This window comes from Crocuta crocuta, unplaced genomic scaffold (assembly GCF_008692635.1).
Source record: "Crocuta crocuta isolate KB4526 unplaced genomic scaffold, BGI_CrCroc_1.0 scaffold102, whole genome shotgun sequence".
Taxonomy (NCBI): Eukaryota; Metazoa; Chordata; class Mammalia; order Carnivora; family Hyaenidae; genus Crocuta; species Crocuta crocuta.
This window is the reverse complement of record NW_027530019.1, coordinates 2,136,017-2,161,980: the sequence shown is the minus strand read 5'-3', so window position 1 is coordinate 2,161,980 and position 25,964 is coordinate 2,136,017. Positions and strand designations below refer to the sequence as shown.

At 37.4% G+C, this 25,964-nt stretch overlaps 1 protein-coding gene across 4 annotated transcripts in view; it reads right to left on the bottom strand.

Annotated features, from left to right (window-relative positions):
- ATOSA (atos homolog A) overlaps positions 1-25,212 on the bottom strand; it is a 95,253-nt gene extending 70,041 nt beyond the window's left edge. For 2 of the 4 annotated variants that reach the window (XM_077764382.1, XM_077764384.1), the window contains exons 1-2: positions 24,421-24,689; positions 23,985-24,101 (exon numbers count right to left, since the gene is read on the bottom strand). In XM_077764382.1, coding sequence (XP_077620508.1) covers positions 23,985-24,000 — 16 coding nt within the window. In that variant the 5' untranslated portion in view covers positions 24,001-24,101; positions 24,421-24,689. Of the gene's footprint in view, positions 1-23,984; positions 24,102-24,420; positions 24,694-25,172 lie in introns of those variants that run through there. The other 2 variants (XR_013335204.1, XM_077764383.1) reach the window with 2 other exon arrangements.
- Between the last annotated feature and the right edge of the window lie 752 nt (positions 25,213-25,964).

Genomic DNA, 25,964 nt, shown 5'->3' with positions numbered 1-25,964 from the left:
TTGAATGCACGACCCCAAGACTGAGTCACATACTCTTCCAACTAAGCCAGCCAGGTGCTATGAGTTTTATGCTAACTCCCATCAAGTTCAAGTTTGGGGCTATACCTAACAAAATGAAAAAACTAAGAAATGCCAGAGGTTTTTTCTTTTGTTTTTGTTTTCTCAAGTTCAGCAACATGCAGGTTTGTGTGAACACTTTAATGTTTAAGCGCAATTTATCTTACACATTTGCATTTGAAGCCTTTAACTTAATACAAATGTATGTATTCTTAAAAATGATCAGTGATGGGCACCAAAGCATGAGCTACATTTGAGTTCTCTTCAAAAAGAAGTATCTCCTCACTTATCAAATTATGCTAACAATGACTGCTAAGTCTCCTTAGCATTAATTTTATATGAATTACATTTATATATGATATTAAATTTGTATTATACCCATTTTGTTCATCATACATAAATCACCGAGTGAATTAAAAAGGAGGCGGTTACACAATAAGGTGAAAATGAATAAGCAAAAGAAAATTGTTCATAAATGGGCAATATGCTCATTAGTTTCCTGCTTTAATTTAAAAGAATCATAAGCTAAATCAACTGTGTAAACTCTATACGAGAATATGTAAAAAAAACAACAAACTTTTGTTTACTGTTATATGTTTATTTTATTTATATATGTTTATATTTATATATGTTTATTGTTATAAGATAAAACTTTCATGTAATCAATCAATTGGATAAACTGGTTTTTCCAGATCCCATGATACTAAATTGTAACCCATAGTCTGTTCAATTATTACAAATAATAATTTGTAATTATTATGAGGTTTAATTTAGTAAGATTTTACTATATTTGCAGCATTATCTAAGACAGATATAGAAATATTACACTTAAGAGACTTGCTCTAATTTTAAAATATATCTTAACCATTTGTGGTGTGTTGTCTTCAACATCCTTTATTTTACCACCTTCCATTTGGACATTTAACAGAACATGACACTGACTTTGCTGGTGGTTAATACGACAATCCTTTATCTAAACTGCACAGAACTAGTCAACAGATCAAATAATCACAAATTTATACAATTACAAATTATACAATTTGAGGTTGCATCTTCAGAAATCCTTTATAAAAAGACAGCACGTCAATCTCCTAAACTATGCCAAAATTCTCACTAAGCTAAATTCTGACAATCTGTCAAATTCAGAAACAATGAATTCAGTTAAAAATATGTAACTTAATTTAACTACATTCTCCCTAGCAGCTTTTATTTTTAAAAAACACTTCCTGCCCCCAAATACAGTTAATGCTTCTGGCTAACCCCCTATTCTCTTTCCCAGTAATCTCATTTTTATCACATTTCCCCCCCCTTAAAGTGAGCACATTGTATTTTGGTTTCTTTTCTTCCTACTCATTGTTCAGATCAGCATTTTAATAATCTTTTAAGCAATACTGTTCAAAGAAAATATGAAGCTAAAGAAAATTCTCTAAGTTCAATGTTTTTCAAAGTGAAATTTTTCTAGACCTCTTACAAATCTATGCAAAGCAAATGCCACAACTGGTCAACAGCTACAGAAAATTGAAAGTTTAAAAATAACGCCGTTAAAAACACTTCGTTACACACCTTCTCTGTGAAGCCCTTTGTTTCCACTGAAAACCATACTGGAATCCTTGTATAAAAGAAGTTGCCTTCTGGCTGTCAATAGCTACACAGTCAGTAACTGAGGGATCCAGATGTCTGCAGTGGTTAAAACAAATGTTCAGCGGTGGGTGCTGATTCCGCTTCCCTCTGTGTAAGGTTTTCCACAAAGGCAGCAGAGTAAGAGTGCACATAGCAACAGCACTCACAGCTGATTGGATGGAGGGTGTGCTCAGCCGCCCCTGCCTGCTAGGTCCACTACAGCTTCCTGTCTACTTGGCAGCACTATCATGTTGTCTTTGCTCTTCTTACCAACTCAGCTGTGTTTAGGCAACTTGAAAGGAAAGAGGAGTAGAACAATAATGACAAAAGTATTCTAGCATGTGACCCTAAAATGTGTGTCTCTGGGTATTTTTAAAAGACAGATGTGTAAGGCAAACATTTATTTCAGTATTTCACATAAAACAGGACAAAGAAGGGTGGTGGAGGGAATCAATTTATTATTTCACATTTCAAGTAAATCAGGTTCTACACCAAGAGAAACCCTCTGAAAACACAGAAATATAACAATTTTTAATAATTAGAATGAAACATTAGCCTCCATCTACCTAGAACAAAGAATTACTTTACAACAAGCTTCACAAATTCCTGGCAAAGCACAACCTGTAAGTTAAACTGGGATAGGGCATAAAGTAGCCCCCCTCAAATGTATGCAGTGCCTTTCGAGAGGATAAGAAAAATTGAGGTTAAGAAATTAGAAAAAGATCTAAAAAGAAACAATAGTTTCTAAGCAAACTCTCACAACAATAAAGATTTAACTAAGTATTTGCATTAAAACATCTCTTTTTACAAAAAGTAACAAGGACATTTAGCCTGAATTCATTTATTTTTATCATAAAATTATCTGGAGACACTGAGACATAGGAGATTTTCTTCAGGTTTCAAGTACTGGGCTTCAATGTTATCAATCTATACCATCTCCTTAAGCTTTAAGAACAACAACAAAAATCCCTCCCCAACTTACAAAGATGTTTTGGGGGAGTTAGTGCCCATGGTAAGAGATGAACAGGTATGAAGGATGGAAAAATTCCCTTTTAGGAAATATTTCCCCTGAACATTACATAAACTAGGATAGTGTGTTTTAATTCTTGAAAGCAATTAAACTCTTTTTATTTACATTCCTCCAATAAAACAATTGTTAATGGTGGCTTTAGGATTTCTATCAAGAGAGGTTTGTGGGAGAAGGCAGAAGCCACAGGAGCAGCACACTGTTTACACGCAAATCTTTGTTTATCTGGAGTGTCTTGGGGGTGGGGAGCAGAAGCTGATGGAAATGCTGGCTCTATTAAGGCACCCCATGAGCAACATGAGGCTATTTTTAAATGAGAGGCCACAAACAACTGCAGTTTCAAATCAGCCCCAGAGTCCACAAGATTCCACCCCTGAAAAAGCTTCTAGGATCCCTGGAGTTTTACAGTATACAACTAAGAGTACAAAGTACACAACCTGTGAGGGTTAAATGTCATTATTACCTCAGCGTAAAGAAAAAACCTGATCATTGGCTCCACAATTAGCCAGAGGGAGAGCTGCTAAGCCCTCTGAGAAAATAACAAGAAAGATGTGTTTGGGAGCACAAGAAGCCTGTGAAGTAAGTGACTCAGACAAAGAATGGCATAGTAGAAAGCAAGGAGTTTGGAGTCAGGCCAACCAATGTGGGTTCGAAACCTGAAACTGTCATTTATGAACAGTAATACCCTATACAATTTACTAAGCCACTCTGAGCTTCTGTTTTCTTATTTATAAAATGGAGTTGGGATGCCTGCATGGCTCAGTCAGTTAAGCAGCCAGATTCAGCTCAGGTCATGATCTCACTGTTCCGTGAGTTCAAGCCCTGCATCAGGATCTATGCTGACAACTCAGAGCCTGGAGCCTGCTTCAGATTCTGTGTCTCCCTCTCTCTCTCTCTGACCCTCCCCCATTAGTGCTTTCTCTCTGTCTTTCAAAAATAAGTAAATGAAAAAAAAATTTTTAATGGAGTTAAGTCACAGGGATATTGTAAAGGCTAAAAAGTGCTGTCAGCCAGACCGGACTTTTGGTTACTAAGGGCCTGCTGAGCTTATTCAAAACTCAGAAGTTTCTGCAAACACGATTTCTCTCTGCTAGGAGTGGTTTCCCACAAACCCTTCAATAGATAAGTCTCAGCTTAAATTTCTCTTCCACAGGGCAGCTTTCCCTGTTCTAAGACTAGTCTTAGGCTCCCTGGACCTCTTTCTTAGTACTTAGTTCATAGAGTGTTAAGTAATTATTTGCAAAATGACTAGTGTAATGACATTCTTCTCCACCACCTATAAATGCTTTAAAGAGAAGTACTATGTTTATCTACATTATTGGTTATCTAGGACCATGCCTGATTTCCATCCCATATGATACTTGGTTTGATTTGATTTCACAACCATGGGAGATAAATAGAACAAGTATCATTATTTGGATTGTGCAAATAAAATCAGTTATAAAAGTCTGTTTACTCAAGTCAAAGTCATACATTTAGAAGTCAAAGGAAATTTTTTAAATTTCTGAGTTAATAACTTTATAATTCAAAACCAACCTCTCCCACTCTCCAAAAAGGAAAACTAATATATAATCCTTAAATTATTTTGGAGTATTTCCTCAGTTATAATCCTCAAACTTTTAAACTAAAGGCTAATGGTATCCACTATAATCTCAAACTATTAACATACAAAGAAAACATTAAAATATTATATTTTGTCAGAATCATGTGATTATAAATAAAATGTATATGACACATGCCATCTTAAAAAGCAAAATCCAACAAAGAGATTTAATGAAATGTTTCTTCTATGGTGCCAGTTTTCCAATAAATTTCAAAATGGCACTTTATTTAAATGAAGAATGCTTGCTATTCCCTGCTTTTGTTTATGTTAGTACACAAAGCTATAAATGGGTATGCTATAAAATAATGGCATGTTATCTACTCTGTAGGTCTCAACACTCTACAAGTTAAGAATCTGAATAATATAAAATTCTATTGTAAGTGCTAGTTCCAGTTCTCAGTTTGCAACAACCAACCATGAACAGCCCCTTTTCCACCTGCAACTCACACAGCATTGTCCTAAATGTACTCTACAAATGGACAGTTCAAGAGCTATAAGTTGCCTTTATTACCCTAATATAAGTAAATAAATTAAAAAGGAGGTCTTCCATTAATTTTTTAACTACATATTCTAAATATAAAGTAGAAAAATTTCAAACATCAACTGTTTCAGGTCATCTATGCCCTCTGTTAGCAGAAGTAATTGATAACTATTTACTTTTAAGAAACTTTAGAGATAATCACGCTAGCTTAGATGTTTTCTAAGCAAAAAGATATACTGCAAGTAGAAAAAAAAAGTTTATTAAAGATAATGATTCAGTAGCTTCTATATATGTGTAGGCCCATGGGCCAGGTATGGTGTTAGTCTCCTTGCATACTTGTCTCCTTTGACCCTGTGGCAGGTGCTATCCCTAAAAAGGAGGAAACTGGCTTGTTACTTGCCCAAGTAACTAGAATTAAGTGGGCAAATCCAGAATTCAAGTTTAGGTCTTCCTGAATCTAACACGCATGCTCTTAACCACTGCTATCCTTCAACAATTTCTTTCTTATGGGGCACCTGGGGGGCTCAGTCAGTTGAGTGTCCAACCTCATCTTGGGTCATGATCTCATGGTTCAGGAGTTCAAGCCCCAGGTTGCGCTTGCTGCTGTCAGTGTAGAGCCTGTTTCATATCCTCTGTCCCCCTCTCTACTCCTCCCTCACTTGCTCACTCTCAAAACATTTTTAAAAAATCAATTCATTTCTTATATACGTTCCCATTCTTATATAGATTTCCATAAGGCAAATATGGCATCATAGAATAATAAAGTTTAATTATAGAAATTTCAAGTTAACATTTTCCATTTATTACTCACTCAATAAGCACTACTACAGCCCCATTACACCCTGAATCTGTCACTGATAGATTACTTATACTATAGGAAAACAGGACTTGACTGCTAAACAAGGAACTAGGCTATAGCTATGGTATGATAACTACATTAAGATACAATAAAAGATTCAATCTATAAAACTTCACTACTTCATGATCATAGATCACGTACGTGATCCAGAGAAAGTAAAAGAAGTAGAAAAGAACACTGACCAGGAAACACAGATGTAGGTTGTAGTTTAAACTCTACCTCTAATCAGCTTTGTGATCTTAAGTACTTCTCTGAAATTGCTCATTTCTAAGTCAGGAATCCTTTTTTCTTTTCTGTTTTGCCTGAAATGTTGCTTTGTTGTTAGGATCAAATAGGATAGGATAAAATTATTTTGAAAACAGCAACATCTACACAATGAGAATATCATCTTCCCTGGTGATCTTCTAGGGAAGTGCAGTATCAACTAAACATGTTTGCACAAAAATCAACCTCATTAACTGAATGATCCTTTAAAGCAGCAAGACAAAATGGAAAAGAGCCAGAGAGTCTAGGAGCTCAAGATCTTTTTCCTTAACAAGCTGTGCTATCACATTATTTGACCTAAGTCTATTTCCTCATCTGTAAAGTGGGAATAATAATTTCTTTAAGAATTCTAAATCACCTAGGGGCGCCTGGGTGGCTCAGTCGATTAAGCCTCTGACTTTAGCTCAGGTCAAAATCACACGGCTTGTGGGTTCGAGCCCCGCATCGAGCTCTGTGCTGACGGCTAGCTCAGAGCCTGGAGCCTTCTTCAGAATCTGTATCTCCCTCTCTCTCTGACCCTCCCCTGCTCACGCTGTCTCTCTCTCTTTCTCTCTCTCTCAGAAACACAAAGAATTCTAAATCACCTAGCCCAGTACTTGGTTCTCAAGCAATTTAAGTTTCCTCTTTTCCTTTGCAGATGCCAGGTTTACAGGATGTTAGTAAAGGCCAAGTGTACACACACACAGAGACACAAACACAAATAAAGGACAATGCATTACTAGTATACCACATGAACAACAATAAGGATAAAATTTAAACCTTGACTACTAAAGCAATATTTATGACACTGATATTTGTAATCTTTCTCAAACAATGTCATTTAACAAATGTTAAATAAAAATTTAACAACACATTTCACAGTTCAGTAACCAATTTGCAATGAAGACTAAGCAATAGCTAAAATTTAACATTGTTAACAGTTATGAAAATGTATGGGTTTTCTCATTATATCTAAGTTTTTATACAAAATCAAAATGTTTTAATGTTAGGTCAGTACTGGGATAAATTAAGCCATAATAAGTTATACTAATTTCTACCCACACAGAGATTTCTAGCCATCATTATTGCCAAAATGATTACCCAGTGATTTGTATTCACTATGAAATGGTACAAATAACCTAAGTGGCCAAAAAGCAATCCAAAAATACTGTGTTTTTAAGAGGTAAAACATTTCTTAAAATTAAAATATTAAATAGTACCTAGAGACTTAATTGGATTTCTCCATCAAAAGATTTGGGGTTATGATGACCTAAATTAGCTCTAGGAGCAGAGCCTTGTTTACAAAATCTCACATCTTGGAGAGAAGAAAATGTTCTAGCCTGTTTTTTGGCATCATTCATACTACATTGTTTAAAATGAGCTAGAACAGGGGTTATTTATAATCTAAGCTACTGGACAAACACTTGGTCTAATAATATCTTGTACACACACTAGTTAGATTTACTAAGTATCATGATCAGGTATAAGAGTGCATTTTAATATCCTAAGGTACTGTTTACAAATTAAAACCATCATTATCACATAAAACATGTGCCAGGATGTATATGGGTTCCCTTTTACCAATACCCATACTTCTTAAAGACGAGTTCTAAGATGTTGTTAATTTCCTAATATTATATTATAAAGAGTGGTATGCTTGATTCAGTCTTAAAATCTAGAGCCATCATGAATTTTTTATTCTGCTAAAAATGATGTTTACTAAAATTATTTCCATGGAAAATAATGGATCTTACACTAATTTGTCCTTTTGGCAATCTAATTTTGTGAAATGAGAATATTTTGTAAACAAAGAAATTGAACCATAAAGAGTAAGGCAGCTGGTGGGTTACCAACCTAGCTAAATCACCTAACCCAGGTTTAATTCCAAGTCTTTGGCTTTTCTTTTTCCACAACTGCCTATCAATGGTACATGTCTTTACCTCTACTAATTATGCCAATAGTCATACAAATGACAGATTCTGCATTTCAAGTTTTGAAGAATGTTAGCAAAAATCTGGTAAAATTGAACAGCTATAGAATTAAGTAGACCTCATGTAGCTTTAAGAAAGGCTCAGTTGTTAAGTCCCCAAAGCTCTAGAACTTTGATTGCATTTTTAAAAATTTTGCTAACTTCAGAGCATTTCATACAGTCTTGTTTCCAAATAATAGGACTAAACTTTCTGGCTACCTATAACGTCTCAAATTCTAACAAAGCTAAAACTGAACTAATTTTTCTGTGAATAGAATTCACCATTATTTTTATTCCCAACTCTCTAAGCTTGCAAACTTTGGAGACAATCAAAATAACCATTAATTATGTGCTTATTAAATACCTGGCACATGGGTTCCTGGGTGGCTCAGTTGGTTAAGTGTCCAACTTTGGCTTAGGTCATGATCTCATGGTTTGTGGGTTCAAGCCCAGAATCCGGCTCTGTGCTGACAGCTCAGAGTCTCGAGCCTCCTTTGGATTCTTTGTCTCCTTGTCTCTCTGCCCCTCTCCTGCTCATGCTCTATCTCTTTCTCTCTCAAAAATAAGCATTAAAAAAATAAAAAATAAATACCTGGCACAACTGCTCTCTTCAATTATATCGTTATAACAAACCTATGAAATGAATATTTTTATTACCTCAATTTTAACTAATGAGGAAACTGAAACTCAGAGAAGTTAGGTAACTTGATCAAGTTGCACAGATCAGTTGACAAAACCACAAGTTCAAGGCTGGTCTTTCTAATTCTCCTAAATGCTGTAACAATCTGGAGGATGAAATGTGCTATCAAATTAATGTAAGGGACTGGAACTATCACTTTTTTTTTAAATAAAATAGGAAAAAGAAAACATCAGCATTAGCCTTGCTAAGTAATAACTTTGGTTTGGGGGAGGGAGTGTTGGGATGGAGCAGCAATGTCAGTTATCTTTTTAACTGTGGGCTGACAAAAATTTTAAAGCCACTGCTCCATGTCATAATGTCTCTAAATTGCCGTCATCCCCTGCCATGTCCCCAAAAAGGTATCTGGTTCAACCTTACCATATTCAACCAACATGGATTTTGGAAGCACTATCAAAGGCTGATATTGTTTGATTTTACCACATTAAAGTTTAAAAAACAAGTAGGGGCACCTGGATGGCTCAGCTGGTAAAGTGTTTGACTCTTAATCTAGGCTCAGGTCATGATCTCATGGTTTGTGAGATTGGGCCCTGTGTGGGGCTCTATGTTGACAGAGCAGTGCCTGCTTGGGATCCTCTCTCTGTCCCTCCTGCATGTGTGTGAGCTCTCAAAATAAATATTTTAAAAAAAGGCAGTTGCTAGAGATTTATTACAACCAAAATTCACACACCTCTCATGCTGCCACAACGCAGTTCTATAAACCCGCCTTTACTAGGGGTGACAATACAGTAGCAGAGACACAAATGTTTATAAATCTTTAAAGGTGAAGAATGTACAAATTCTGTAATTTATTGCACATACCTTTTTGTGGACAGTTTTCTTTTTCCTCATTTAAATGCTACAGTCAATCTGTCAAAGCTGTTCATTTTCAACACTATTTTAGTTTGTACAATTTTGTCACCCAGATAGCCAGTGGAAAGTACTTATCACTGACTACCTCAATAGCTTCTAACCTTTTATACAGGAAGGTTTTAGCTGCATTTCCTAGAGGGCAAAATCAATCAGGTCTCATGAACTGAGCACCTCAAGTGAAACTTGCACTTACTGAGAAATTCCATTCTTCATTCTCCAAAATAAACAGAATCTCACACACATACACACACCCTATACTCAAGCTGAAAATATTTGAGATCACTACAAATAGAAGAGGATAGTGTAACACAGGAGTTCTGCAGATCCGATCTGTGTAGGCCATCTAATATGCTCTTCCTCTGGGCTACTCCCCCTACTTCCCACCTAAGCTTCTTTCAATACAACACAGGGTAACCCTGTAGTCCTGATTTGTCTGTTGACTCAGGAACACACTCAGAAAAGACCACAAATTCCAGAGGCCGGAGGCCATGTTAGTTCTTGCTCATCATTGCATTTCCAGCACAGTGCTCAATGAATATGTGTCTGAGAGAAGAGAAGGAAATAGTAAAAATAAAGTTTTACTATATTTAAAAGTAAATTCTAAAAATGATAAATCATTTTACCAATATTTTATGTAACCATTAATATTTATCGCAGAAGGCATCATTCAAAAGAATTTGGATGACTCTGAATAAAAAGAACATTTTGTCAAAATATGTGTACTTTGGTAAAAACAGCTTAGAAACCAATCATGTCTGAAACAAAGTCTAAGTGTTGTACTAAATCAAAGCAAGTATTCCATGTTGTCAATCCCTTCATTTATACAAGAGTCCACATAAATTATAAAATATTATATGTACTTTCCTACAGAGAGCATCACTGGGGCAAATTGTCTACCTCAAGCTATATTTAAGCTATTTTAATACAGAATGAAATAGGTGTTATAGAGTGCTCTACCAGGACAGCAAAATGGCTAATAATTAGGGTGACCATAAAATTCTTTGTCCAAACAATGATACATTTAGAATGAAAGATGACAATGAAAGAGGGCCGGGCACAGAGGTAACAGGCATAAACCAGGACTATCCCAGAGAGGATTTCCATTCCATCTCCTAAGAAAATCTGAACTTCACAGGAGTTAGAGATATAAAATGGTTAACTCAAATTATTACACTGAATTTTTTTTATTCCATGAAACTCACTGATCAAAATATAAAATTTTTATTTTATATTTGAAATATTTGACAATGTCTATCAGTTTTTCAGATGCTCTTTTAAAAAAAGAAGTTACCATGTGCAACTCACTGCATCCTAACCTACTTTTGTCTGAAAGGAAAAGATCAAGTCCTCACCCATAAGGCACTGATGGTGATTATGCGTGCAATAGGCACTTAAATGACTTTTCAAGTGTCTAATAAATGCCACCTCCATACCAACCACTATTACAAGTGTGAGTGAAGAAGTCAGATGTGTCCCAGTCCTTGGAGAATATTCTAACAAAGGAGACAATTTAAAGTGAACAAATGAAGGAAATACAAATTATGGTATACGTTCTTATTTCAGTTACTAAAGTGTGCCAGTCTCTTGATAAATTCAAGACCATTGCACATAGTACTCCCTTGGCCTGGAATGTTCTATCCCTCCATCCTTACATAGTTGACTCCTTCATATCTCCACCCTACTTTCTCAGGGAGGCCTTACCTAATCATCCTAAAGAAAGGGGCTCCTCCCTGGCCTGGGTTAAGCCACCCTCTTAGCCTTTGTAAGTTTCCTTCAGAATAAGTACTTATCTTAAAGAAATGTTAATGTATTAATAATAGGCAGCATCTTATTTCTTCAGAATCAAATACTAGTCTAAGCACTTTACATGGATTACCTAATTTAAATATTGATACCCCCTTTAAGTACGTAACTAGCCCTGTTTCCATATGACAAATTAAAGACAGACTTTTCTCTGTATTTCTAAATAATAAGCTTACACTGCTAATTCTCAATTTTTATTTATTTATTTTTAAAGTTTTGAGAGTGCATGAGCACGAGCAGGGAAGGGGCAGAGAGAGGGAGAGAAGCCGAAGCAGTCTCTGCAGAACCTTACGCTTGGCTCGAACTCATGAACTGAGCTCATGAACCCTGTGATCATCACCTTAGCCAAAATTAAGAATCGAACATTTAGACAACTGAGCCACCCAGGCGCCCCATATTCTTGATTTTTAAATTTTAGATATTTTCTCTAATTTTTAATTTTATTATATTTTTTCTTTTTAGCATCCTGTTTTCAAGGATGAAATATACTTTTCACTTCCAGTCTACTATCATTTGGCTTTATTCTGGAGGAAGGTATATTTTATTTGGAAAACAATGTTATAAAATAACGACCTAATCTTTGTTTCTTTCAAGTTCCCTATGAAGGCTGGTTAATCGTTAATTATGTCATTTCTGGTGTAGAACCTAGAGGCAATTGTGCCCTTGCTAGAGGCAGAAATATAGAAACACTGGACTGGCTAGTAGAAATTTGAATTTTACTTTAATAGTTGGACAGGTTACTTCTTTTTCTCTGTGCCTTAGGTTTTCCTAACTATAAAAATGAAACAGACTCACACTTTGTAAAGGCCTTCCCAACTGTGATTTCTAGGAATAGTACGATTTTCAAAGTAATTTCAGAATAACAAAAGGATTTTAATGTCCCATGCTCTTTGTAATGGAATTTAATCTGTACCACAATGTAATCTAAGGACTTTTTCCATTGTTAGCTATTCAGAGTTCTCCAGCAGACACCTGAACTCTGCAACATAAACTACAAGACACATGTCAGGGTTGTTATATGTTGAACTACAGAAATACGCCTCTGGACCAGCATTTAATTGACACAGTAATTACTAAGACTTGAACAAACTTCCTCAAAGGCATAGGTATTTTCCTTATTCCAACTTCTGAATGAGAATACCAACTTAAAAACACACATCCCAAACACTTTTTAAGAAGTTATAAATGAAGAGATCTACGATTTCCTGCGTTGTGCTCTATCACAATACACTGAACAAATCCCTCTTATGGCCAAAAAAATTTCTTTTCTTGAAGCTTTGGTGTGAAAGTATTTGGTTGGGTAGCAGGTAAGATATATGTTCATTCCCTCCTTAACATAGCTAGGGAAGCTTATCAGTATTGTGGGGATCTTTTTGCACCCAGAGTTCACATGTGGTTGGAAGATACAAGGGCCTATAATCCCAGAGTTTATGAAGTTTCTCCCAGCAACTGTCTGAACTGAGAGGGAAAAAACCCTCCAATTTTATCTTTTTTTTTTTAATTTATTATAACACGGCTACTTTAAAATAAATAGTATAAGTTAACTACTCTGACAAGAGTATCATAAAACAATAGCTATGGCCTTGTCAGAATTGTCTACCATGTTAATATTCCCAAGAATGTTCATAAAAGAGAACACTAATCCTTCATATATTAAAGAATGGTGGCAAAGGGAAAATAGATGGAGAAGAAAAAAGATTAGCCAACAGAGATGAATATCAGGTAATTTTTATAATACCAAGTCATAATGTAATTTTAAGGGCTAAAAACTGATTTTAAAACTGTGGATATACAATAATAATTCTTTGCTAGTTTATAATGAAAATAGAAATATACTGCCAAATTATTCTTCCATTAAGCTCTCTTTAATCAGACCAAACTACTTAATAGTGCCTATCAGGTGAATGAAGCTCAAATCCCTTAGCTTGACATTTGAAACCTTAATTTTCCTCATTCCTAAGAAATCCCTACAACTCATGGTAGTCTACCTGCTATCCCCTGAACATCTTAATTGCTCAGATTGTCCTCTCTTCCAGGCCTCCCCCTCTCAATCTCTGTAAACTTCCACCTATCCCAAACATACCTGTCCTTTACGGCTCAATAGAGCTATTGACCATGACAAAGACAGTCTGTGCCATGAAATTAATCACACCAGCTGATATTGTTTCTTACAAACTCTGATGGTACACATTTTTTACCATTTATTCAGTTGTCAAATATTTTATGTTTGTGTAGTTATTTCATCTGATCTTCCAATAGCCTTGAGAAGGGGGCATAAATATTCCCATTTATAAACAAGAACTGGTATTAGAGAGTTAATTCTTAAGGTTATAAAACTAACAAATCATAGGAAATGAATGCATAAAATTTTACACTAATGTTTTATCACAAAGATACTAAAATTCATGCAAACATTCATTTAATAATAAATATTTATCGAGCAGGTACTAAATGTCAGGCACCAGTCACACATGGGGAAACACCTTAGTGAACAAACGTCACTAAGTCCCTGCCCTCATGATGCTTGGATTCCTACTGGGGAGAAAAACAAATAAGTAAATAAATACAGAACGTCAGGTCAAACAGTGGTAAGGACTACAAGGAACACTAATGTAGTATACGGAGAAAATAAAAGACTGTACTTTTCTTGATAGGATAGTGAGGAAGCCTTCTTTGAGGAGGTGACAACTGAGCACAAAGTCAAATGCAGTAATGGCCAGCATCATGAGACTTGTATTCCAGAAAGGAACAGTAAATGAAAAGGCTGCATGGTGTTAACGTGCTTCTGGTGACTGAAGAACAGCAAGAGCAATGTGTCTAGACTGCAGGGATCTTACAAGCATACTAAAAAAATGAGGTCAGAGAGGCAGCCTGAGGCTTTAGGATTAAAAATTTAATTCCTCTCCAATTCAAATATAATTCATTTCAATCAAGAAAATCTTGGAATTTCATCAATACTCATTCTCTTCAATCTATTTTGTCCAAGTAATCTTTTTTAAAGCTAATCAAAATAAGGAAAAGTCAGCTAAAATCTTAACTGTCCTATATACATGACCTAATTTTTTCCCAAACACCAATGCTTTCATTCACTTTACCTATTCTTATGATATAATCTAAAACCTTTCTAAATGTTGTTCAACATCAGAATCTAACTCCCCTTCTGTAACAGGAAGCGATTTACTTTCTTAAAAAGGCAACATGATTAAAGACAATATTGGGACAACTTGAGAAATGTGAATATACAATGTATAGTAGATATTAGCATTGTACCAGTGTTAGATTACTTGAGTATGATAAATGCACTGCAGGTATGAAGGGCTATATTCTTACTTTTAGGAGATACATGCAGTGGTATGACAGTAAATGTCTACCAACTGGCTCTCCAGAGGAAAAAGCACCTGGTTTGTAGCGCTGCCAATTTCCATGTTGTAAAAACTGGCCACTATTGTAGATTACAATATCAAGCCACTAACTTGATATAGAGTTATACAGTCTCAAGGACTATAAGATCATGACCTAAGCTGAAATCAAACAGATGCTTAACCAACTTGAGCCACCCATGTGTCCCTGATTTCAGATAGAGATACATTTTAATTTTATTCAAGAATATGTAGGTTTGATAAGTGAGAAAATAAAAAATGGAAACTTTGTACTTATTTAAAATGCTAATCCCCAATGACAAATTAGTTCCATTCCCCAAGGGATAAGTTTTTAAGTCCAAATAATGGTCATACCTGTAATAAATATTACTTATAAATAATGTGAATTATGGCTAGATTCCCAGGATAGTCTACCAAAGATTTCTTAATCTATAATGGCCATTACTTGTAACATTATGGAGCAAGTCTAAATTCAAAGTGGAAGGGCCATGCTCTAAGCACTAAATCAATCCTGGGTAATATTCTGAAATGAGGAAAAAGACAATTTGGGGCACCATCTCACCACTTTAATATTTTACATCAACCTCCTAATGTCTACCTCTACACTTCAATCTCTTTACCCCAATGCTGCTATAAATGCTCACTGTGGTGTATTATCACCCAGAAATAGTTGGTGTGTTCCCATTATCCACTTTTTCTCTCATTTCGTGCACATTATAGATGTGTAGTTCAAACTGGCTTTGAGTTCCTCTAGTTATATGTTGAAGAATACAAGTTTCAGAGTAACAAACAATAAGAATCTGTTGATCTCTTATGCCTATAATGACTAGTTTTCACAACAGAGCATGAAAACACTCTTCAGTGCAGATGATTCAAGCTGTGTTTCCTTGGAAGTAAAACACTTAACCAATCCCTATCCTGTGCCAGGCATATGCTAGGGTGCTAAACCACAGATTCTCAGTTCATCTCTCCTATAGTCCGTAAGGGCTGATGGTGTTAGAACGCAAAGACATAAAGTTCAGATAGGCTATGCAATTTGCTCAAGGTTATTTGGCTGGCTAAGTGCTGAAGTTAGACTTTCTATCTGCCTGACCTTATAGCCTTAGGGTTTTACCTCTTCCTGCTTCATAGCATGCTACTAAAAAGGACCCTCTGAGCTTTCATACCAAAATACGGCCATCATTTTAATATTCTTTAAAAATGTTTAATTAAGTATACATTTATTAATCTAAGTGAATCTCTAGTTAGTATCATTCCAGTCAGCCTAAGGGACAACTTTTAAAATAGTAAAAATCAGGGGCGCCTGGGTGGCTTAGTCGGTTATTAAGCGTCCGACTTTCGCTTAGGTCATGATCTCGCGGTTTGTGGGTTCAAGCCCCGCGTCGGGCTCTGTGCTGACTGCCAGCTCAGAGCCTGGAGCCTGTTTCAGTCTGTGACTCCCTCTCTCTCTGACCCTCCCCTGCTCACGCTGTCTCTCTCTCTCCTAGGAAAAAAAAAAAATTAAAAAAAAATAAAAAAAATTAATAAAATAGTAAAAATCAGGCACTGTAAGAATGGATGTTTATGCTGAGTGTCCCCAACTAAGATGCAGTTAGCTGTGCTTTAGAAACACTTGGCCCTTTGTTTATCTACACAAATGATTATGTCTACTGGGTAAACTAGTCAACATATACAGCACTTCACAGTTTATAAAACTCTTTGACACATAATCTCACCTGAAGCTCAGAAGCAACACTTGACAGTACATTTTATGGAAGAGAAAACAAGGTTGGGGCTTAACCCAAGTCACAGAACTGTAAGTGACAGAATGGGTCCCAAATCTAAACTTTAAATCCTTTGAGTCTTTTTCCTATTAACCTACCCTACCTCTTGTACTGATAAACTTGAAGTTCTTCAACCAATGTAATCTTTTCTCTCAGAGAAACAGCCAACAGGAACAAATGCTGAATGGTGGGTGGATGGCAGAGAGCTTCCACAAAATGCTTGTATGTGGATCATTGGTTAATCAGATAAGTACAAACAGGGGATCACCTATACCAAATAGTTTTTGCCTACTCCTTTGTTATTTTACAATGTTGTATTTCAATTCAATGAGATTTAATCAATTTAAAAATACAGGCTGCTTTTAAGTTATGGGTTAATGTACTTTAAATCTATTTTTTGAAAACTGGGCATGAAGTTGTGATAATAGGTTAACAGTCAATAATCCAAAGAAATCCCCAAACTGGCAGAATTCCAGGTGGTTCGAATAAAACAGTCAAGTGATTGCTGACCTCTGCTCATACACCTCTTTGCTCCACAAACACTGAGACACCCTAGTCATTCATTCTTTCACTGAATATACATTAAGCACCTCCTATGCACCTAAACTGCACCTACCCTACACAAGGATGTCTGCTAAGTAATAGGAATACAGCTGTGAACAAGAAACAAGGTGCTTAGTCTCAGGGAACTTAAAAATCTAGTTGTGGAGACAGACAATAAACAAACATTTACAAAATGCTGTGAAGGAAACAGACTGCTAAGACACAGAATAAAGGACATCTAATTTAATAAATGTAATAGCAGCTAACATTAATTGAACACTTTAGCTAGGCTAGTCAGAGAAAGCCTCTATGAAAAGTGACATTTAAGCCAAGATCAGAAGGATGACAATGAGCCATCCATTTGATGCCTTAGGAGAAAGGCTTTTTAGGCAGAAGGAAAAATCCATGTGAGGTCCTGAATGGTAATCAAAAACCTTAAAGACAGCCAGTAGGGCTGAGCATGGTGAACAAGGAGAGAAAAATGCAAAAGGCCTTATTATAATTTTATTGGATCAGTATCTTTTGTATGAAAAGGAAAACATGAGAAAACTCAGCTCCAATTATTCCTGTCTTTGGTATTATACACCAATTATTGTCTAATATTTTGACTTGGTATTGGCATTGTTACCCAGTCCATCTTGTTTCAGTTTAACATGAAAGCCTAATATTCACCCATTTGAGCAAAGACAGAATTAACTATTCACAAACTGGTTCACATACTGAAAAATACTGTTTCCAGGTACCACAATTTTGTGGGGTTTTTTACTACCAAAAAAAGTCAGTATTAAATTAGAATTCTAAGTTGGATATTACCTTAGTTTTTAATACCCTCAGCCTCAAATGGGGGAAAGTATTCCCATAATTAGATACAAAGTTGAGAAGACAAAAGAGTAAATAAATATAAATGTTTTTTATTTAACCATTTTTTTCTGTACTTGTTCACAATGCAGAATGCTCAGTCTTCATAGGTTTCTTCACTTTTTCAAAGTGAAATCACCTTTTAAGTCATATTCCCTATACACACATTAGCCTCTCAATTCTGCCTTCCAATTATCTTTTTTCTCATGCTTCAAAGAAATGACAGTGTTCCATCCACTGAATCATTTCTGTCTTACTAGACGACTGGCAAAAACATAGACAGGGAATGTCTATGTCAATCCTATTAGTATCTAATTTCAGAAGTTAAATCAAGCCAGCAATTATTTAACAGCTACTGATGTGTCAAGACCCATCAGTGTAAATGGATGATAGACCAGCAGTAACTTCTTCCTTGAGATCACAGGGTGTATACAAAACATGTACAGTTGAATTAGCTCCTTTCTTTTGTCCTCTAAATGATTAAATTCTTAGAGTATATTTAATAACAAAAGCAGTTCACAAGTGAATGTTTACCATGTGCCAGCCACAGTTCTAAGAACATTAAATACATTTATTTAATCCTGAAAACAACCATAAGCAAGGTACTATTACTTCCCTCATTGTAAAGATGAAGAAGGTGAGACAGAGAAGTAGTTTTCCAGAATCACCATACTTACCAGATCTGTTTTTGTGTTTTCATCAAGCATTTGGTCCTAGTATCTTATAATGTCAGAGGATTAAAAGTATATACTTGAGACTGCTTCAAATCTGGGCTAGCCCTCTTGCTAGCTATGTGACCTTGGGTAACTCACCAAATCTCCCTCTGTGACTCAGATTCATTTATCTATAAAATGAAGATGACAAAAGCATCTACTTCCTTGAGCAACTGTGAAGATTAAGTGAATTATACATGTAAACTATTTGGAACAATGTCTGGCACATAGTATAGACAAGGGTTAGCTGTTGTTATTAACATTACCACCACAACCTCCACCTGGGAATTTAATAAAAGGCTTATTAATCTAGACGACTCAATCTTGTCAACATTTCTTTTCCTCCAGTACCTCTCTTTTCTATTGTTTGATTTATACTGGCTAACAATGAGCTATTTTAAGCAAATAAGCAAGGCAACTTATTCCCTTTCTAATTGTTTTTCTAGGTCTAACCACTTCTTTTCTCCTATTTCAGTTGCCTAGGAAGAAATTGCTTGAGGTTAATAGGGTTGCCCTAGGTAAGTTCATAAGCCACTGTTACACTAAGGCTAAAGCCTAAACTTGTAATATAATAAAAAGTGGGGAGGGGAGTCTCTTAGTTCTTTAGGTTGCTGTAACAAAATACCATAAACTAAGTGGCTTATAAACAAAAGGAACTTATTTCTCACAGTTCTGAAGGCTGGGAAATCCAGGATCAAGGCACCAGCGGATTCAGAGTCTGGAGAGAGCTGGCTTCCTCGTAGATGGCTGCTTTTCACCATGACCTCAGATGGTGGAAGGGCTTTCTGGGGCCACTTTTGTAAGGGCACTAATGCCATTCATGAGGCCACCACCCTCACAACCTAATCACCTGTTAAAGGCTTTACTCCCTCCCCACCGTCATTTTGGGAGGTTACGATTTCAACACATGAATTTGGGGAGGGGGGACACAAATCCCTAACAAGGGAAATAACTAAGACTGCACTCCTCTCAGTTTTAAGCTCAAAAAAACAAATCTATTTGGTATTTGCTATCTGTTTGGTATTTTGTTTGTGAAACATGTTTCACACTAATAGTGTTTATTTAAAAATCATAAATCACCAATAATGTGTATTCAAATATGAATTGAAATATAATATTTTAAATTGTTAATTTATTGATGATTTATAGGGTTTTATAGATGGCCTTAGTTTTTCATAACAGTTGAAGTCAAATACTCTTAGAAATGTCTGGTGAAAAAAGTGTTCTGAACCAAAGCATAAAGCATAGCAACTGACTTTTATCTTTAAAATTAAAAAGATTTTGGAGTGCCTGGGTGGCTCAGTCGGTTAAGCATCCGACTTCAGGTCAGATCATGATCTCACAGTTCATGGGTTTGAGCCCCACATCGGGCTCTGTGCTGACAGCTAGCTCAGAGCCGGGAGCCTTCTTCAGAATCTGTATCTCTCTTTCTCTGACCCTCCCATGCCCACGCTGTGTCTCTCTCAGAAATAAATAAAACATTAAAAAATAAAATAAAAAAAATTAAGATTTTGATTTTCATGCAATACCATATTTAGGACTTCAAAAATACTAGACATTTATAAAACAATTACTAAATGTTAAAATCATAAAGTGTTTTAATTGTTTTCTGTGCAAAGGTGATGCTTTAGACTTTTAATACTGGGCATTCAATATCTAAAACCAGGTCCAAAATTTACATCCTTGAGTACAAGACAGAATAACATTGTTGAACCTCCCAGCTACCTAGCTCTTGTCAGCAGTTTAACACATTTAATAGATTTAAAAATCTATTCACAGGAAGTTTAGTCCAGCCATGCCACCCCCTACATTTTAAGCTATAATTATAACAAATGACAGTATAAAGAAATTATACATATATGTCAGGCATACTGTCATAGCTTTTCTATTTTCTCAGATGGCTATATATTAAAAGCCAATTAAATCTGCTTGAGCTTTAGCAGACTGAGCACTATGAATGCAAAACAAAACAAAAACAGTATGAGGTTACCGCACATTTGATTTTCTTTCTTTTTTTTTTTAATGTTTTATTTATTTCTGAGAGAGAGAGAGAGACTGTGTGAGCAGGGGAGGGTCAGAGAGAGAGGGAGACAGAATCTGAAACAGGCTCCAGACTCTGAGCTAGCTGTCAGCACAGAGCCCAATGCCGGGCTCGAACTCACGAACTGTAAGATCATGACCTGAGCCAAAGTCTGACGCTCAACCGACTGAGCCACCCAGGTGCCCCTATTTTCTTTCCTCAAACATTGTTTTGTAACTGGCCAACTGTTAGGCATCTATAATGCCTTAACATGATAAAAGGTACCATTTACTTAAAATCTACTATGTGTTAACCACTGTCATATTTCATTCTAACAACTATGAGAAATTAGAATTATCCCCATTGTACACAGAATCCGAAACTCTAAGGGATTCAATAATTTGATGGAAGATTACCTAGCTAGCAAGGAAAGGTACAAAGATGCAAACAAGTCTGATCGCAAATCCTGTGCCAGTGATAACATCAAAGACTCATCTTTGGCTGTGCTGCCCAAGTGATGTTACGTAACTACTTAAAAATTTAAAAAAAAATTTTTTTTTCCTTAGACTATGGTAAAATACTATGAACTATTGTTACTATATAGGACAATAGCTACATTTCATATCTTAATTATCTGAAAGTACAGAAGCTTTCTTAACCAACTTGCCCTTAATCAATGAGCAAGATGGACCAATGCTTTCCACGGCCTCCATAAAAGCAAACTGGCTACTAACAGGGTACTTTCCAGGTGTCTGCACATTTCTACTTCTACCAGTTAATTAGAATCTGGTGTTTGTTCTCAAAAGCTATTCATGCCACTCTATGTATAATAACTAATTTATTTAGTTATTATGTATAATAACTAATTTATTATATAAATCAATGAAATGAGTGCAAAACTGGTTATTTCTGTGAAAACTGCTGAATGCTTTGGAAAGAACATATTTGATGAACATATATTCCCCCCTTTCTAAAACAAATTGCTGTTGACTTCTGTATACAGAAGATATATATAAAACTGCGTGAAACATTAATAATTTTAAAGTGTTTTTAAGTGTAAAAGATACCATCCCCAGACTGCTCTGCAAAGTCTTATTTCACTTTTAAGAAAGCAAAACTAGAAATTTAGAAAAAAACAAACTAGAAACCTTAGGTGCACATTATTGGTGTGATTTATATAAGAGCATATGAAACTCTGAAAAACTGACCCCATTTAACCCCCCAAAAGAACTTTGAGCCTGCATAAAAAGACAGGTGAATTAATTAAAGCTGTTATATTTATGGTTCCTCACTTAAACCAACTTTTCTTTAACTAGCCACCCAACTACCTATATAGAAACTCTCTGAAGCACAGCTGTATCCTGCTAAGCAAATATCTGAGTCTCTCTACACTAAAATTCACACACTGTACTCAGATTCTCATAGAAATCTGAAGTGCTCTCCTATTTCTTCTTATTTTATAGAGAACTCAATGTTAAATATAGTTACCAAGTTCTCTAGCCCAGACACTAAAAGCAGTGAAATTAAAAGGAAGCAAGAATAAACATATTAACAGCAAAGACTGTTGACAGCATGAGAATTTAAAAAGCAGATTTTACCAAAACCAAAACAGGTGACATGATTTAAGCTACAGGCCAAAACAAAACAAAAACCCCCAAAAAACTCATAAATTTACATGTCTCTGTAGGGCTCTTCTAGCCTCATTTTAGAGGTCTATCCACACATCATGATTATAGTTGAAAATATTTTTGGTATTTAAAGAGTAAAGTTTCAATTAGAGAATTCACTCAGTTTCTTATACACCAATGTGGAAAAAAATGAAATATTACTGTCACTTAGCTAAGTACTGCCCATCATGTGCCTTTCCAACTACAGGTCAAGAAATCAATTCAATGGGTTGTGACAGCAGTTTTTAAAAATAGAACAGAAAAGACCACACTCACAGAATAAGGGTAAGTGTGTTTTGTGACAAGTTTATTTTTGTATTTCTATACTATTTGGCAAAGTAAAAGATAATACTTTAAGGCCATGGGCCTAAAGACCCATATCATCATGATGAAATATAATCACAACACTAAACTTGCAATTCTATCATTTTTACATCATAATTCTAAAGAAAGCTACAATTTTAAAGAGAAAAAATTATGAGTCTTAATGAATAAAGGTATATATTTTTCCTGGTAATCTATATCAGTATATAACATTTTATTGTGTTTGGTACTAGTTTTGGCTAAAATAGAGATGTGTGCAAATATTATGATTTTAAGCTGTTTATAACTTTAAAGCAAATTTTAACAACAACAAAAACCCCAAAACAAATAGCAACTTTGATTTTATTTGCTTATTTATTCTGACTTGCAATTCCTGATCTTGGAGCCATTTTTCCAAAGTCACTGACACACTCTAAAAATCTCAACTTGGCATTCTACACAAGCAACCTGCTCACTAACAATACACTTGCTAATATTTCATGCATACATAGCTGATTTTAAGAAAAGCCAAACACTTGAAACTAATTTAAACCACTAACTCAAGTATGGCTTTTTCTACTTCTTCCTAGTGCATTTTAAGACACCATCACCAAAGCCATGTTTTAACTAAAAAAGAAAATTTCTCTATGAATACACTTTGAAAAATATAGGGAAATAATATTTCATTACCTATCTTTTAAAAAGTGAGCATCTAATTTATATCAAGATAAATTATATTTCCAATCCTAAAGTCTCAACTCTGTCATCTAGTCCAACTCCCTACCAAATACAGTAATCCTCTTCCAACAATGTTCCTTGAAATCAAAAATCTGCATCTGACTGTAAAGTCTTCACTCCTACCTACTATCATATTAATAACCTCCTAAACTTGGTCCTTGTCATTAATCCAAAGAAGACTGATAAATTCGTTTTTAATTCCTTTGAAGTCCTTGAAAACCAGAGTATACGTTACTCTCATAAATCCTGAAAATACAGGTTTAGAAAGGAAAGGACACATTTACTTACACTTAAATAAGGCCCTGGACTGCTTTGCAGACTTCTAGAGTTTGCCTAAAGCACAAATGTCAGCTAATAAAAGCAATAATAGTAACAGAATAGTATTTGTCAACTCAGTCTTAAATTTTCTCAATTTATCAAGTTCTCAAGTTGAACGTTTGTAAACTGTAAAGTTGAGGTTAGATTGATTTTACCAAAAAAACTGAATCTAGAAAGACGTCAACTATTGTGGCAACGGATACAAACGCTGCTCCTGATCATTTCGAGTTTACACTAGAGCATCTCTTGAAATTACTACTTCACAAACGCTTTTGAAGAACACATCCTCCCATCTGGATTCTAACTCTGTCTTCCTTTGTGCCCTTCTCTACCCCAGCTGGTACCCGGAACAGAAACAAGTAGGCATAGGTAACAAGCAAAGAATTGATCCTGCCGCAGAATTAGGTTAACATTTATAAAATGGGGCATAGGAAAGGAAAAAAAAAATCCAACTGAAGTAAGTCATTTACCTCGGTCTGGCTTCATTTTCACATCCAATTTCCACCCAAGGCGCTGCGAAATACACTTGTGGGTTCTTTCAACAGGCTCGCCGCTGATTCTGTGGCTACAGCTCCGTTTTCAAAATGCTGAAGAGAGACCAAAATAAAATTAATCTAGCCTGGCTCTGACACCCAGATCTTGCAAGAAAACTACTGTGAACAGGCCTCTTCCTGGCGCTAACTGCGGTGACAGCAACCGTCGGCTGCTCTGAAAAAAGCACAACTCTCAGTGCACCGCCTGCCCCGTCTCCTCCGGACCCAGCACCCCTCTTCCCCGCCCGTGTGCTCTCCAGGCCAAAGTGTCCTTCCTTGACACAGCGTCTCTGAACCAAAAGAAAGATCTATTTATAACCTGGAAGTACAGGCAAGAAAAAAAAAAACGTTCAAGCAACACAAGCTAACTAACCCCTTTGTAAAAAACGCCGCTGGGAACAGAGGCACCTCCGCAGTGGCCGGTTAGAGAAATTCTCCGTCCAGGTGCCTGGGCGCAGGAAACTCTTCAAGACCCCTAGCGCCTCGCCAGGAGCCCCGCCCGCCCCGAAGGGCCTCACCTGTGTAATTACCCTCTGGCTAGCCTTCCTGTGGCAACCGCGGCCAAGTTTACACAATAAGAGGGTCAGAAAGAAACGCGAGTCATCTCGCGCCCAGCCCCCAACCCCAAACGAACTCCACTGGGCTGTCCCGGGTCGCCCCCCTGGCCCCACCAAACCCCCAGCCCTGACTGGGCAGGCCTGAGGTCGGCCTGAGGAGAGGTGTTTACAGCTGAGCGCTCGCCCCTGCTCGGCGTAGCCTGCCCACTGCGGGCGCTTTCCGTCCCTCCGCGGCCCCGGATTTCCTTCAGCGTCGTCGCACCGAGCGCCGCGCCAGCCCCTCTGCCCGCCGGAGAGTTGTTTTCATGGCTCCCTCAGCCGACCTCTGCTGACTAACTCGCTCTCCTCTCCCGTCCCAAACCCTCCTCCTCTTGGCACTTCTCTGCGCCGCTCAAGCAGCGGCTCACATCACACTTCCACCTCAGACCCGAGGCTCCGTGAGGCGCAGGGCCGGCGAGAGCGGAATGTGGCGCGCAGCGGGCCCCGGGGCTGCGTTAGAAGACCATGGGGGCCCGAGACTACAAGCNTAGCTCCCGGGGCTCAGCCCGTCCCCCTGCCCGACTCGCACCCGAGCCCCGCGGCCCCCGGGCTTCGCCCGCCCGTCGCCCCGGCCGGCCCGCTTGCCCCGCGCCTCTGCCAGCTCCTCGCCCGCCCGCTGTCTCTAGCTCTGGCGCCCCAGCTCCCGATCCCCCTCGCTCGCCCAGTTCTTTCTCTGCTGTTTGCCCTGTCAAAACACTGCCCGGGTCACGTGTCCCAACAACAGCCAACCCACCGCTCGTCACTTCCTCCCCGCCGGCCTCCGCGGCTGGACCCCGGTTGTTATGGCAACACCCCGCGCGCCGGCGGCCGCTGGCCCCCGGGCCTGGGTTTTGGTGCAGGTGCCCGGCGGCTGCACCCGCGCAGGGAATGGCAGCTGCGAAGGGCTGACAGAGCCCGGGAGGCTCGGAAGGCGCTAGGCGCTGCGGCCTTGCTCGGCCACCGGCCGCGCTGAGAGCCGGCTGCCGCGCGTCTGGGACCAGGAATCCGAGCTGCGCTATTAGAACACAGGGTAACTGGGGAGATGTCATCCCGGGGCTGCCCCAGACGTGGAGGATAATTATAGTCTCCTCCTCCTCCACATGGGATGTTGGCTCTGGGTTATGACCGAGCCCGAGTGGATTGCAGCACACGGTGGAACCCGGGTCTAATGCAGCAGGGGCAGGAGAGAGGGCAGCCATGCGCATCAAGGAGTGAGCAGTTCAAGAACAAGAAGGCCCTCTCTAGATTTTCCCAAATCACTAGAGGTTTTAGTAGGATTCGGAACACAAACTCCCAAGATACGCGCTGTGCTAAAAATAACTTTTATAACGCCTAAAACCCT